This window comes from Leuciscus leuciscus (assembly GCF_965113295.1).
Source record: "Leuciscus leuciscus genome assembly, chromosome: 18".
NCBI lineage: Eukaryota > Metazoa > Chordata > Actinopteri > Cypriniformes > Leuciscidae > Leuciscus > Leuciscus leuciscus.
In genome coordinates, this window is record NC_138742.1 from 39,208,273 (window position 1) to 39,224,112 (window position 15,840).

The 15,840-nt window shown below is 37.5% G+C and overlaps 2 protein-coding genes and 1 long non-coding RNA gene across 3 annotated transcripts; all 3 read right to left on the reverse strand.

Moving 5' to 3' along the window:
* Positions 1-2,026: 2,026 nt before the first annotated feature.
* On the reverse strand, positions 2,027-3,392 carry LOC309481067. Its single transcript, XR_014199892.1, has 3 exons — positions 3,289-3,392; positions 2,216-2,333; positions 2,027-2,101 (listed from the first exon to the last, which is right to left on the reverse strand). It is a non-coding gene; the product is annotated as an uncharacterized lncRNA (long non-coding RNA).
* A 2,961-nt stretch (positions 3,393-6,353) lies between these two features.
* Positions 6,354-9,109, reverse strand: LOC309481293 (uncharacterized protein; the record flags this gene model as incomplete). Its single annotated transcript, XM_082146161.1, has 4 exons — positions 6,354-6,422; positions 6,487-6,623; positions 8,041-8,103; positions 8,197-9,109. 4 exons carry the CDS (start codon positions 9,107-9,109, stop codon positions 6,354-6,356), a joined length of 1,182 nt encoding a protein of 393 aa, XP_082002287.1.
* Positions 9,110-9,964: 855 nt separating this feature from the next.
* Positions 9,965-12,629, reverse strand: LOC309480177 (piggyBac transposable element-derived protein 4-like). Its single transcript, XM_082144575.1, has 3 exons — positions 12,402-12,629; positions 12,054-12,122; positions 9,965-11,836 (listed from the first exon to the last, which is right to left on the reverse strand). The coding sequence occupies exon 3, from the start codon at positions 11,749-11,751 to the stop codon at positions 10,255-10,257; it is 1,497 nt and encodes a 498-aa protein (XP_082000701.1). The 5' UTR covers positions 11,752-11,836; positions 12,054-12,122; positions 12,402-12,629; the 3' UTR covers positions 9,965-10,254.
* Between the last annotated feature and the right edge of the window lie 3,211 nt (positions 12,630-15,840).

A 15,840-nucleotide genomic window follows, 5' to 3' on the forward strand; every position in this document is an offset into this window, starting at 1 on the left:
TTTGGACACTTAGTGAATCTCTGTAGATCTAGGAAGGATAAATATCATCATGTTGAATGCTGGCTCTGTATCTCCTCGGCCGGGCTCCATAAAACATGCTGTGTGAAGTCTTCATCACACCTGAACCTGGCTCCCAATAGTTCTTCCACAGTCTGGTGCCTGTGTCTCGGTGCCTGGACGCCATTAAAGACGATACAAATTTGAATGATTTTTTAAATTCCAATTCATAAGATGAAGGTTTTATTGAAATATTCAAACTCTGTTTGTTTTTTCATTGGAACATTTTCTAGCTGAGATACAGTCTGGCGGTTCCTTCTACATTTATTCATGAGTGTTTGGACACCAGTTAAAGAAAATGGCAACTCCACCTTTAAAAAATATTATACAATATTGTATATAATTATTTGAAATAGTTTCATAAACTTTGAGTTTTAACTAGAACACATCTAACAGAGGTTAGTTTTCATAAGAGCCGTTGCACAGAGATCCGAGCACTTTATGTAAATGTGATAAGGTCGTCTGGTGCCTGGGTGTCATTAAAGACAGTAAAATTTTAATTTTATAACTCCAATTCCTAACAGAAGTTATCTCATTGTACTTTACAAATAGAGCAGGTCCTGACTGTACTTTTTGTCATACTACTTACTAGGGATGTTAATTTCAACAAATTCCCATGATCGATCATCGTTTAAATTAACAATCAATTAATTGATTAATCGTTAGCCGTAACACTGCATTATGAGTCTGCTGCGTATGGCCAACAGCATGACAGGGTGTGCAAACACTGCACAAAACGCTATGTTCCTCACCAAATGAATGAGAATGGTTTATAATCTAAATAAAAGGCTAGTAGGATTGTAAAATATTTCAATGTGATTGATCATTTAATTCAATTCATTATTTAATAATCAAATATATAACGACTAATGAAACTTGTCACCAACGCCTCAGATGCTGCTTGGAATATGTGACTGTTGTTGGATGGCTGGCACTAAATACTTGGGGTTTCGAGTCTGACGACAAAACGAGGGCGTGGTTTGTTCGCGAGGTCATGGAGCATGCGCAGTTTACTTGCTCCGAGAATACCGCAAACTTAAAACTTAAAATCGCGCAGAAGTCCTCGTTGCTTAAGTTTCATTTTCACTCAGTTCAAGCACGAATGATATCATAATGTTAAACGTAAAAAAAAATGTTTACATTTTTTTTCCGCGTATTGGCGATATTGACATTGTAATAAAATTAGTAATAAATCTGAACTATATTTACATTGTATTCCCGTTTAGCTACATTAAAAGTACTGTTCATGCAAAAGTAAAGTTTCTAGAGAGCAGTTTAAAAATAGAAATGACTCAATCACATCTGTTGGCTTAGATAAAAACACACAAAAACACCTGTCATTACCAGGTTAGGTGTACAAAGCAAGGACACATTTTTTAACTGAATTGCAAACAAACGATTTATTTACAATATGCAAGGGAACCAACATATTTAAGGGAAAAATAGGTTTACAATCAATCAATCAATCAATCAATCAATCAATCAATAAATAAATAAATAAATAAATAAATAAATAAATAAATAAAAAAAATATAATATACGATTTACAAAAAAATTGTGCTGGGCAATAAATAATCGCATCCAAAATAATGTGTGCACTATGTATAATTATTTTGTATATATAAATACACATACATGCATATATTTAAGAAAAGTGTTATTTATAAAATATTTATATTTACCGGTATATATAATATACCTCCGAGCAAATGAAAAGGTAGACAACACAATACAAAGAACAAAGCACATAGCACACAACTCAGTTCAGCAGAGACATACACAAGAACTCGAATCACTACAGAAAACTCATTGCGCTACAAAGAGCTCAGTTCACTACAGAGAGTTCATATACGCTCCGGAGAGAAAGCATGAATGAACACGCCATCCTTTTAAACCAGCAAAAGGTAGGAAAAGCACTCGGGGAAAGAAGAGTACAAATATTAGCATAACGCATTTTGCTTGAGTTCCAAAACTTCCTCATTTCCACTGCATGGCGTTGTGTCAGTTGGCTGGGACTGATACCTCTGGTCAGGGCAAGAGCATTCTGGACAGATACATTTAAAATATTGAATGTCACATAAAAGGAGTCATTTATGTATTAAAAAAAAAATTCTTACAAAAAGAAAAGCTCTGGCTATGAAGCTTTGTAATGCCTTACCAGTAGTACAAAGGCTCCACAATTGTTTCCATCTTTTTGTGATGCAGAGCAGAGACCACCATTTCTCCAGAATCCTCCCAATTCTTTCGTCTTTGTGTACCTCACAGCCATATACTTCCTGAGTAAATAAGTGGAATACATTCAATTATTTACAAGGTAAAAATGAGTATTTCTAATGTGGCCTAGTTCAACTTAAAGGGGACCTATTATGCCCCTTTTTAGGAGATGTTAAATAAGTCTCTGATGTCCCCAGAGTGTGTAAATGAAGTTTTAGCTCAAATTAGTTTTTTTGCAAAAAATTTAGCTTGCTGTTTCTGTGTTTATCCCTTTAAAACTTTCAAGAAGAGGGCAGGACTCCTCAGTCAGGAGGACACACTGAAAATATCAGAAACTCTCAGTAGCGGTGTTCAGTTTGAACCGGAGTCGGACAACCCTCCTCAGACTCGTCGCTCAGTTTGAGCCAGTTTAAGGACTTCAATTTCATTTAAGTTTTTTTCAATGAAAAATTGGTAATGTGAAGGAGGTGGTCTGAGTTTGGTAGCAATGGAACTGTGGCGTGATTCACGGGAATGTGAAAGCAACTACTTGGTGCACACTTGTTCAGGAAGTAAAGTAACTGGAAGTTAAGTGACGACGTCAAAACGCATGGTCATGATACTGGCGATGATTTTCACAGTGTGTGCAATCAGAGTGGCAAATGAATGGCTTGCAATTAGCCATCTCTATAAAAGAGTCTGTTTGCAAGTAGCAGAAAGCTGCCTTCACACAACCTATAGATCCACGTGTCATTCACTCTGCTGTGCATAATAGCGCCAAAATAATAAAAAAGTATATATTGCACTTCTGTTTTCCATCATGATGCACTGTGATGATACGATATACGCGGGGCGCGCCGGGAACACTCGCACTTGAACCTCAACAAACGTGCCCAATATGAAGATCAATATGATGGCCGATAAGCAAGCAGAACTTAGTTCTGTTGGAGTGAAAATATGTACAGTATGACACTACACTATGATTAAAAAAAACATGTACAGTAACATTACTCAATTTGTAAAAATCCTTTATCTTACCTCCACATATCAACATATGTGACATTGTTCCCTGACAATAAGTCCAGTACTGGTCATCTGCTACCAGAAGTATCCAGTGATTGCCCCTCACATGGATTGGAAGGAAAATCCACTTCATTCGGGAGAACGCCATCTTGGAACGAATTTTAAAACGGTTAGTTCCAGTCCAATATTTGTATTGTGTGGCAGAAATCATCAATCAAAAGCTGGGTCACTATTCATAGCCAGAACAGGCACCATGTAACCATTTTATAAAAGCAATAAGGTCCTCGAGTCTAGTGCTGTATCGTGAATAAGTCAAGGCTGAAGGACGTTGTTAGGCGCGAAGAGTTCACAATACAGCACAGCCTCATGAACCTTATTGCTTACAGACATCAAGAAAAAAAAACTGCGAAATGTTTGCAATTCACTTTCATTCTATGGGAAAAAATGTTTGTTATACTGAATGGCAACAGTCTGACATTTTTGTGTTTCCAGGAAGGAAGTCATATGGGTTTGAAATAATATTTTTGAGTCAACTAATCATTAAAGACTCATTAAACATGCCTTTAAATACCCAAAGCAGATAACACCATTGATGCAACAATTTCTGAATGTCACTTCAATTCAATTTTACTATAAAAGCATTTAATTTTTTAGATACTAATGAAAAGGAATGCATATTGCCTCTATGTTCAGATGACAATGTAAGGTACTACCTGTGTTAAAGGGATAATTCCCCCAAAAATGAAAAATCTGTCATCTATACTCACCCTTATGGTGTTTCAAACCTGTATAAATTTCTTTCTTCTGCTAAACACAAAATATATTTTGAAGAATGTTGATAACCAGACAGCTGATGGTAGACGTTGACTTCCATAGTAGGAAAAAAAAAGAAAAAAAAAAGAAAGTCATCAGTAGATACCAACATTATTAAAAATATCATCTTTTGTGTCCAACAAAAGAAAGATACTCAAACAGGTTTGGAACAACATAAGGGTGAGTAAATCACAATTTTCATTTTTGGGTGAATTATCCCTTTAACATAGCAAAATATATATATTGTAAGATTTACACTAGTCATAATCACCTTTTCAAACATCAAGGCATCAAATCTGTCACGTTCCCAGAGCACAGGCATGTATGTAGAAATATTGAAACAGCGGTAGCCAGTGTAACAACAATGGCATCTGCTTTTCGCATTAAGTGGATCATGTGATGGCAAAACACATCGTCTTTGTCCTTGCTGGTTAATAATTGCCCCACGAGGACCAATTTACCAGCACCCATGTGACTCGTATCCCCCGAGGGACATTTGAGTCACATAAGGAAACCCTGTTTTCTTAGAATCCCCTCTAAAACCCCCATTTCAGCATGGACTCCCTGTGACTTTTACAGTCTCATGACACACACACACATACACACACACACACACACACACACACACACACAAACATCCGTTGTGTGTAACTTAACATTCTTTTAAATGTGTGTAACCCAGACTTGTATCTGAACTTCCTGTATATATGTGTGATTAATGTTGTTTTGATCATATAGTTATGATCTTCGAGTGTTTGGATCTGAAATGTATTTTTGAAGAATGTTCTCCCAGTAGAATCGCATCCCGTAACCCGAGCTCATTGGCAGGTCATAAAATTTGACCACCAAGATCAGCCAGCCCTATGCATGAGATAACAGGGTCGCAACATTCCAACACCCACACACACAAACACACTCTGGACTGTGAAACAGAAACCCCCTACAGAAAAGGACTTTTACCCATAAAGTCACTCTTAAAGGTACTAAATATATATATTTGTGTGTTAAGAGGTGTGTGTAAACCATAGGAAAGCATATGTCCTATTTGTAACATTAATAGAACCACTATTGCCTATACAAATGCATAATAATGTATCTTTGCATGGCTACAATGCCTAGATTCTATTCTTGATATCTCTGTAATCCTCTCCAGCTAACGGAGTTGAATTCCGATAGCAGAATTCAGTGATGCGCATTGTTTTATAAGTTCATATGTCTGGAGAAAATCCTCTCCAGTTAAAGTCAATCATGACTCATTCGAGTGGGCGTGTCTAACCGGACAAAGGAATCTTCCCGCTCGAAAAATCTCGACAGCTGATTCGTCCTACACGAAGGAGGGGACGGCACCTGGGACACTGATAAAAGTCCAAAACCTCTTCTCTCTTCCTCTCTCTCATCCCTCTCAACTCATCCAACTTCTCTGGACCCTCTTCCTCGGCGCAGCGCTTCTCCAAAGGAACATCTGGAGGAGGCCCTGGCCTTCTCCATCGAACGAACCCATGTTCGAGTCGTAACAGCCGGTCTTTGCAACTAAGATTTCCAGCCTCTCCCATCCCGGGAGACGAATCTGAACTTTCTCGGTAACGTTAAATTCAAGTGAGCCTTTACATCGTTTTGCGAAACGACCCAGAAGACAAAGCTAGACGCAAACCAGCCGGTCAGCATCACACTGAAAGAGTACCACATCTCGCAAGTATCTTTCTCTCTAACAGCTGATTCCTGGTGTTTAGCTTGTAGGTCTGTGAATTAACTTACCCTCTATCTCTTAACTCTTTATTTCTTTCTTTCTTTCATTTTCATTCTGATCACGCTATGTTTATGTTTTTGTTCGGTTAAATGTTTATTGGTGTTTGCATTTTTACGTACGTTTATATTTGTAGCTTATAATCTCTAGCGTGTGCCATTTTATTAATAAACCCATTTATACTTTTAACTGTCTCTGTGTTTGAAAACCCACTTTTTATAAAGTCAATGAAACAAAAGATCTAAAGCTACAGGCTCTATATTATAAAACTACTTTGAGTAGTTTTAATTTATAAACCCAAAGAGGTTTTGTCTTCGTGGCCAGAAGATAAACTTTCTTGGAGTTTTGTAAACAGGAATACTTCTTCTTAACTGTAATGATCAGACAGTACAGAACGAGGCATTTCCTATAATTGATAAAGTAAATGCATATGCGATTTATGAATTATGACCATGAGTTATAAATATTAATATTCCTAAAATTCCCTATATTCTTGAGCTAATTCACATTTACCCAGAGGCATTTACGTTACACCAGTGTTGGCTTCGATGTTGTTTTCGAGCGTCAACGTGTCCAAGTATGCATTTATCACCTGTGACAAACAGTAAAGAAACTTAGTTTTGAAGATTTCAACCTTATTCTTTCCTTAATTCTACCTTATCATTTAACCAGTGAGGATGTTTCAGAGATTCAAAATCACTGCTCTCTAACACCTGTCCACAGACGGACAATCTAACTCCACTGTCTACCTCAATCTCATGCTTGCTGAGCTCTGCCAGAAGTGTCTCAGCCTCTGTCAAATAATACTAGGGCTGTCCCCGACTATGGATTTTCATAGTCGAATCAGAATCGTCATGTCTTGCCTATAGTCGACTAATAGTCGAATCATGTGTATGGGGGTGGGGCTGGGGGCGGGGCTTTAACGTTTCAAAGCCGCGATGTAGAGAAAATCACACAAAGATATAGAAGAAAATGTATAAAAACATTTTTGATGAATAAAACTAAGAAATAACATAAATAACTCCAGAAAGGCCACACTGCAGATTTGCATTTCACATGCAAATCAAATTAAATCGGCTAAATTACCTGTGCGAGCAGGCCAGCCTACAGCACAACATCGATGCACCGAAAAAATAAACAATTAATTTACTAAATTAAATTAGAACAGAATATACCTTTCTAATAAATAAAAATACAAAACGAAATAAATCAGAATCAAGTCACAGGATGAGGAGCAAATGTGTGCAAAATGCCTGAAGTGCAGGGGAACATATATTCAAAACACAAGCCACAAATAGTTAGATTAGATAACCCTGACAGATTAATAAATAAAATAAAAAGAAAGAAATTATTAAAATAACGATAGTAGCCAGAATTTTCAACTTTGTCTTTTTAACTGCAGAAACAACAATAAATGCTAAACTGGAGAGGCAGTCTTTTTAGCTAAAAATGTTCACAGCATCCAAAAATAAAATTAGAACCGGCTGAAAAGTTTTGACATCACTTGTACCTGATCGAGAGAACAAATCCTGAAAGTCTTTCACTCTGTCTGTCCGTTGGAGTCTTTTCAAATTGTGCGCGCGGATAAAATACATTCTAACGTGAAACCCAGTCTATGCGTGAAACATGTTAACGTTGGCCGGCAGAAGTGCGATCACTTTCAGATTTTCCTGATGCTAAATCCAGCCTTGGAGAATATATTTTCTGATGGTGTACATCCACACTTTAGATTTTCTTATCCCAGACATTGTTAAAGATTTAAATCCTTGCCGCGAAGACGCTCCTCTGTCGGTCACGGATTGAAAGTGAAACTTAAATCTGTCACGGGGTGTTTGGATTTATTCACGCACGTTAAAAAATATTTATTAAAAGCTTCTTTCTTTGCACATTTTTATAGGCCTACAGCATTATCATAATAGGCTGAATATTAACGTATTGACATAAAAGCTAGTTCTATGTGAAATCAGACATTGAGCGCCCTCATATAGCCAAAGTGGCATGATCCTCGTTTCATAACACCTCTGCGAAGATTCGACCGTGAGATCGGTAGTCGAATCAGGCTCCTCCAATCGAAGCATCGAATCTTCGACTATTCGGGGTCACCCCTAAATAATACCATATTTTAAATTTCAAAATTGCAATTGCAATAACACACCTAAACAATATAGTTAATCAATATATTAAATGTATAACTTTAACATACTACTCACCTGGCAAATCTATTGCAGCAAAGTCTGTCAACAAGTTCTCCTTCAAAACACCAGACTGGTCCCCTGTGTCACGTTCAACATAAAAAAAAAAAAGTTGCATTGAATGATGCATGTTAACATGGATGCAGACAGCAGTCCTTCCCATAGTAACCTTACCACTGTTTCTTTTCTCAATTCTGCTTTTTTTGCCTTTCACCTTTCCTTTTCTTTTCCGGGATGGAAGTACACGCAGTTTCAGCTTGTCATCTTGCTTACTTAGAAGAGGTAGTGAGTCTTCTTTTGGGACAAAGAATTTCATCTTTCTTGTAATTTCATGAATGACTGCAGTTGCGTTTAGCAACAACTCATGATCCACACATATGTATGATAGATCCTGGAGAATTTTTAATTTCTCCCGCAGGGCACACTGTGCAGTGGAAACTCCATTTGCCTCTGTGTCTGTCTTCGTACACTGAATGTCATGACAGTCTATGGCAACAGGGTGTTCAGTATTGTCCTCGTCATTACATGTCGGTGTGGTGCCCACGAGGCTATTGGCGCAGACAGCATCGTCCTTGTCAATCACTTCTTTCACCTTCAAATTTTTCTGATTTAAAACAACATCCGTGTCAAGAGTGACATATGGACTGCTGATGTAATCTGGACACAATGAGTACCATGAGCTGTCAGTGTGTTTGAAAACAGCAAAAAAATGCTTGCAGGGTAAAAAAGTGGACTTAAAAGATCTGCATTCACATGACGGAAAACGGTCTTTGTCTCCGAGATCCACAGAGTACCATTCACATGATTGCTCACTCTGGACTTTATAAAGCCCCTTACTCTGCTCTTGAACTTGTTGGGAGGTATAACAACAAGCTGCCTCTAGGTTTTTCAGGCAATGTTGCACAAAGGTTCTTGGACGGTCCCAGAGGAACTCAGGAACATTAGCACTGTAGACCTTGTGTTCACTGCTGTACATGTAATTAAGTTTAGCGTATGAGAGGAGCTGCTCAGGGATGAACTCAACCAAAGATGATACTGTTTTAGTACCCGAAATCTTCAGATAAAAGCTCTTCAATGAGTTGTTCATTGCTTCAGTGCCATTGTTTGTGGTTACAGACACATTAAATCCATGTGGAGAAAATCCTCTGCACCACCTCTGAAAACAAGAAAAAAGTAATTTAACACAAAGTAAAAGAAAAAAAACTTTCTGATCTCCCTTTACTGTCAATGTACATAAATGCATTACAATTAATTATAAACAATGAAACAAAACATCAAACAAAATTATTCTCAAGGTGGCACTGTTGTAACCCCTACCTCTTTAATATTGAGCCATCTTTTCTCAACATAGTTCTGAACTTCTGTATTACTCGTATACAAGACACTGTCCCTGAGCTTACTTATTTATTAACCCTCTGGGGACCAAGCTGTTTTTGGGGTCGTTGAGATGTTCTGACATGCTCTGACATTTGTGCTTTTTTCAGTTATTTATAAACATGTTAATGGCAAAGGTGTAAAATCACTCTATATAGCACAAACAGGCCTACCATAATATGCGAGCAACGTGTATGTAGATGTTTGTATTTTTAAGAGAATAATGTTTATGCATGGTTTTTGGAAAAAATTAAAATGAAAGTTGCTGAATTAAGAACACAAAACACATATTAAATATCTGTCCACAAGACTTTTGATTAATTGATGTTGTCCCTTTGAGTTCTAGCTTCAAAATGATCTGAAAATCATCCTGCCTAATCTTTCACATAAAACACAACATTGATTTAAACATTGTAAAACAGTTTTTTTGTCAGAAGAGGTTTATGCGTGGGAGTGGTAATGGGTCATCAATATTAATGAGATTCAGACCAGGGGTGTGACATAGACGCTCCCCCAAGTGCTAATGTGCTCAAGTGAGGCAGCCTTAAAGAATGAGGAGATTCAAATGTTTTGTTTTTCAATCTGTTTTATTGTAATTTTGTAAAAACAAAAGGTATCTCACAGTAAATGCTTATGCTCCGTTGATGCGAGCTCTAAGCAAATCAAATGTGACCAAAATAAATAATCAGTCGGCTATAAACAAAGCAATTGTGAGCGATAAATAAACAAAAGTAAAGGCAGTTCGCTATCCTCGCAGACCACGCCTGCTATGCTAGCGGGCTAAGGCTAGTAGCAGAAGTTTGGAAAGGTGGATATAAGTAGTGAAATCAAAGCAATCCGATTGTTTTGAGAATACAGTTACATGTCTTGGTGCCATTTCTGAAAACAGTTCCTGTTCAACTGAAGACACAAGTGAACATTACATGCCTGGCATTTCCAAGGTGTGTCCTGCCTTTTACCAAGCTGTCCTTTGCAAAGCACACAGATCTTGCGTCCAACTGTGCAAATGTTCTTTGCATCTGAGATCAGCTCCACTCCTGGAACCGGCACATGGTCACTACTGGTTTGTGTTGGTGCTACTTTCTGTGACACACCACAGAGCTCCGCAATAAGCTGTTCCATGAACTGTTTATGGGTCATGTTACCAGATAGCTCTTTGTGGATAAGGAAAGCATTGGTGGCAGCAATGTCCAAGAAGTGTAGAAAGATCTTTCTGTACCACTTCATTGTTTTGTGTTGTGCAGTGTAGTACTGTAAGAGTTGATCGGACAGGTCAACACCACCCATGTGTTTGTTGTAGGCAGTCACAGGTGCAGGACATGGAAATGTCATTGTCCTCCATGTATCTTGTGTTTTCACCCTCCTCTGCACAGTCTCACCAGTATAAGCAGATTGAATGGTGGAACAGACAGATACCTCACGTGTGTCCATCCACTTCACAAATACAAGAGGACCATCGCGAATCCACCTGATGGATCCTCTGGCAGATTTTTTTGAGAGTGAATTAGTTGTATCACGTGGGCAGTCCTTCCTGTTGTCCCTGTAAGTCCCACATGCACCAAACTTCATTGCAAACAAGTCTTTTAGGAGCTTTGGGCTTGTGTAAAAATTGTCCATGTACACATGGTACCCAGAGCCTAAAACTTTACAGTCTAAAAGAGATGTTACAGCATCATATGACAGTCCATGGCCTGTGGGAAAGTTGTTCTTTCCTGTGTACACAGAAAAGTCCAAAGTGTATCCATTTGAGGAGTCTGCAAGAACAAACAACTTGAAACCCCATCTGGTTGGCTTAGCTTTCATGTACTGTGTCATACCTGTGTGTGCTTTGCATGCCACCATTCTTTCATCCACAGCTAAGTTTCTTCTAGGATGATAGATGGATTTACAAGCATGACGGATAGTTTCCATGAGAGGTTTGACTCTGAAAAGACGGTCATGTTCAGGTGTGCCCCTCTTTCTGTCATTCTCCTTATCTGCATCTGGGTGACTCATGTGCACATTCCATGAAATGGTGCGGTATCTCTCTCTTGCCATGATTGTGGCAGGAAAAGGCAAAGAGAAAAGACTGTCTTGCCGCCAGTAGTCCTTGATGGAGCTGACCTTCACCATGGCCATGTAAAACACCAGCCCAATGTAGCGGTACATCTCACTGATGCTGACATCAGTCCATTTAAATTTGCGCCCCTTTGCAATTGCACCAGCAGCCTGAGCATTGGTGTTGTGGCACAGAGTTGAAACTGCATTCTCAGAAAAAAACATTTTGAAGAGAGTCTGGGGAGTGTGTGTGTCAGCAGAACTCAGCTGTGGTCCAAGTTCCCGGGCAGGCAGGAATCTCAGAGTCTGTGGAACCATATCAATGTCAGTCTCTGTTTTCCATGACAGAGTGGACTCCTTGTTGCTCGTCTGAATGTTTGTCTTGGCCCTCTTTGCCACATTCCTATAAAAATAATAATATTAATAAAGGTTAATAAAGGTTGATCAAAGTACTATCAGCATGTCAGGGCAGGGCAATCAGCATGTTGATAAAACAAAAAATATATAAGCTCTTTTATATTAACATTACCAATCAATAATTGTAATATTGTGCATGCATAACACATTTTTTGCAAAGCCACAGTAGTAGGTAAAAAAATAGTAGATAAATATGTACTTACTCTTTTTGATTTCCGTTGCTGCGTGTCCTGCGAGTTGCAGTGGAAGGCGAGAGTGAACAAGCTACATTCCTTTTAAAAAAAGTTAAAAACTGTTATTATCATATATTTTACAGAGTACTATTCCAGCACATGCATAACTGATGGACATTTAGCAATGCTGATAAAGCAACACAATATAAGCTCTTTTATATTAACATTACCAATCAATAATTGTTATATTGTGCATGCATAACACCACATTTTTTGCAAAGCCACACAGGCACATATAGGCTACATTTGTATCATCACTAAGTATATAAACAAAAATGTAACTAACATCTGTAAAATAGTAGATAAATATGTACTTACTCTTTTTGATTTCCGTTGCTGCGTGTCCTGCTAGTTGCAGTGGAAGGCGAGAGTGAACAAGCTACATTCCTTTTAAAAAAAGTTAAAAACTGTTATTATCATATATTTTACAGAGTACCATTCCAGCACATGCATAACTGATGGACATTTAGCAATGCTGATAACATAAAACATATGTAACATCAACCAATCTCCAAAAATAAATAATAAAGTCATACAGGCTCATATTATTAACACTAAGTATAAACAAAATGTAACTAACATCTGTAAAATAGTGGGTAAGTATGTACTTACTCTTTCTGATTTCTGACTGTTTTGCTAAGCGCACTCCGAGTTGCAGGCGGACGTAGTGATGACGCTACATTCCTTTTAAAAAAGTTGAAGAATATTATTACATAAATATAACTATAGTAGAATTAGTCTATAATGAATAACTGATGTAAATAATTTTAGACGCGTGCAATAAGCCTATATGCGTGTCAATGGGCCATTACCGGAGAGGCACACCGCAAACATTAGCCTAACACATTTGTGCACTTCATTAACTGGGTATATTTACACATTTCAGCACATTTACACACATTTACAACTGATATTTGCGAGCATGCATCGTTAATGATAATGAGGCAGCATTTATATAGTCAAAATATAATCTAAACACCTACTAGGCCTACTTTCTAAATTCTATCTTTCATACATAATGATCTAAACATATCATTTAGGCTACACATACAAATACAAATTTCCTAACCAAGGGGTGTAGCATATGTACACAAAAAAAACAAAACAAAACATTTTTGACGTTGAAATGGTACGAGATATTAAATTCATGGTATAGATATGCACTTTCATTAGATCGTGTTGAATATAGGTAGATATCAAATGTCAATACTCTGGATGGCAAGTCCACCCAGTATAATATGTAAGCTCATGTTTTGAATAGCTTGTCAACTAATGCAAGTAAGAATAAATACTTACTCATCCGAAATTCTATCCACGGCTGGATCAATTCGCTCTTCAAAATACAAACGGTCGTCATCAGAGTAGTCGCGCTCCTCTTCTGATGAAAATGTGGACTCTTCGTCGCTAGTATCCAGGACGAACTGAAGGGCTTCCGCACCGGTGTACCGTGTCATCTTCCCAACGCGCAGGTGACTGAATGATGAAACTTGAAGCTTTTAATGCATTTGCTTGGGGGCGTTTACCTGTTTTGCATAGACGGCTTAACACATTATCTTATGAATAGCGCGCTCCGTGAGTAGGCGTGAACGAATTAAAGTCAATGAGCTCGTAATGAGCTCGACTGGAATCGCTCTCTTTTTATACAGATTACAGAAGCTGATAATATTTGTTTTTTATATAAATTACTTCATTTAAAAGCTGCGATCTCAAGCTTTATGCCCGTGGGTCTGTTTGCCTGTTTGACTGAATTTTCGCAGAGTTATAGATCATTTTCGAACGCGTTTCAAACGGGAGTTCACTGACAGAGAGAAGGCAGAAATCGCATCATGTTAAAGTTTCTTTATTTGTCAAAAAGCAAAACACTTTATTTTTATTGTGAATATACAGAAAAAAAATAGAAACTGAACAGGATCGATTGATGTATTACACGAAAATGAAAGATCAAAATTAACAGAGCATTTAGTGTTTATTTTCATTGCTAAAAAAAAAAAACGAGCAAAACGCGCGGGCGCGTTTTTGGTCCCCAGAGGGTTAATGGTTTTGAATGGTATGGCTAGTTGGAAAGTAGCACTGATCATGTGACTTTGGGAGGACGCAATCTGAAACTGAGAGTTCAGTGTTCACAAACTGCCGAAGCACTTTTTTAAGGAAAGGCACAGATGTAATTCCCAATGACACATACTCTTGAATTTTGTTCTTCACAAGAGGGTGGATATTTCTTGTGTATCCACTTTCTGCCGAAATCTTGTGGTGTTGGTGATCTGTCTCAAATGGTAAGATGATGTGAATTATTTCAGATGACATTTTTCTGTAGAGCTGCTTTCAGAGTGTCCATGACGACTTGTTTTCTCACTTTTGAAGCTCCTTTCTTTGTTGAATCTAGGAAAAAAAATAAAATGCTTTGTAAGAATATAATTGATTGAAAGAGTTGCTAAACAAACAAAAAATCCTAATGGTTTGATGTATTTTATAAGAGAATATTATCTGTAAACCCACTTGGAAATTATATTTATTCAAAAAAATGCTACATAAATATATTGTAGGGCTGCCCCGACTAAAGATATTTCTAGTCAACTAGTAGTTATTCATTTAAGTCATTAGTCAACTTAGCCTCTTCCTGTTGACTAACCTTTGTTTGTATATTTGTTGGCGTCCCAAAATAAATTTGAATTCAATGCATTTATTTTCAGGTTATACATTAAAACCATCAGTAGGTTAAAAGAATGTTGTTAACTTTTTTGTGTTTTAAAATATTTCTAGACAAATGCAATTTGGCTATTGCAATATAAGTTTCCCAACACTATTGTACAGAAGCAATGTAGCTTACCTTCTAATATACCTAATAAAAAATGTGGCTGTGCAGCCAACTTTTTTGGTCGTTTGAATGTACATTCTCTTCCTTTTGCCGGAATATATATATGCTCATCCTGAGAAGCTGAAATATATGCAAAAGTGTTAACAGAAAAGTATGCTTTTGAAAATTGTGCATTAGTTACCCTAAATGAAAAAAGAAATCCCCTGAATCTTACCTCCTGAGTTTAGCAATTCTTTCATGGATTTCCATTGTGACAGCAAGAGGTACATCCTCAGAAACATCTTCCACCTGCCAAACCAGACGATGCGGCCCCTTTGCTTTCTTTCTTTTATCATCAGACCTACAAATAAAAGCAAGCACTTAACCCTCTGGGGACCAAAAACGCGCCCACGCGTTTTGCTCGTTTTTTTTTTTAGCAATGAAAAATAAACACAAAATGCTCTGTTAATTTTGATCTTTCATTTTCGTGTAATACATCAATCGATCCTGTTCAGTTTCTATTTTTTTTCTGTATACTCACAATACAAATAAAGTGTTTTGCTTTTTGACAAATAAAGAAAAACTAACATGATGCTATTTCTGCCTTCTCTCTGTCAGTAAACTCCCATTTGAAACGCGTTCGAAAATTATCTATAACTCCGCGAAAATTCAGTCAAACAGGCAAACAGACCCACGGGCATAAAGCTTGAGATCGCAGCTTTTAAATGAAGTAATTTATATAAAAAAAAAATATTATCAGCTTCTGTAATCTGTATAAAAAGAGAGCGACTCCAGTCGAGCTCATTAGGAGCCATTCAAAAGTAATGTGACCACTCCCCGGAGAGCGCGTGCTATTCAAACGCAAATTCTGAGAACCATTTCAGTCTGTGAAACGCCCCCACATCAGCTGTAAACAAAGAGGCATAATATAGCCTACCTTATGGAGAAAATTTTCCGTGCTGA

Bases quoted from the DNA above. Each gene is read 5' to 3' on its own strand.
- LOC309480177 (XM_082144575.1), bottom strand. From the start codon at position 11,751: ATGGTTCCACAGACTCTGAGATTCCTGCCTGCCCGGGAACTTGGACCA.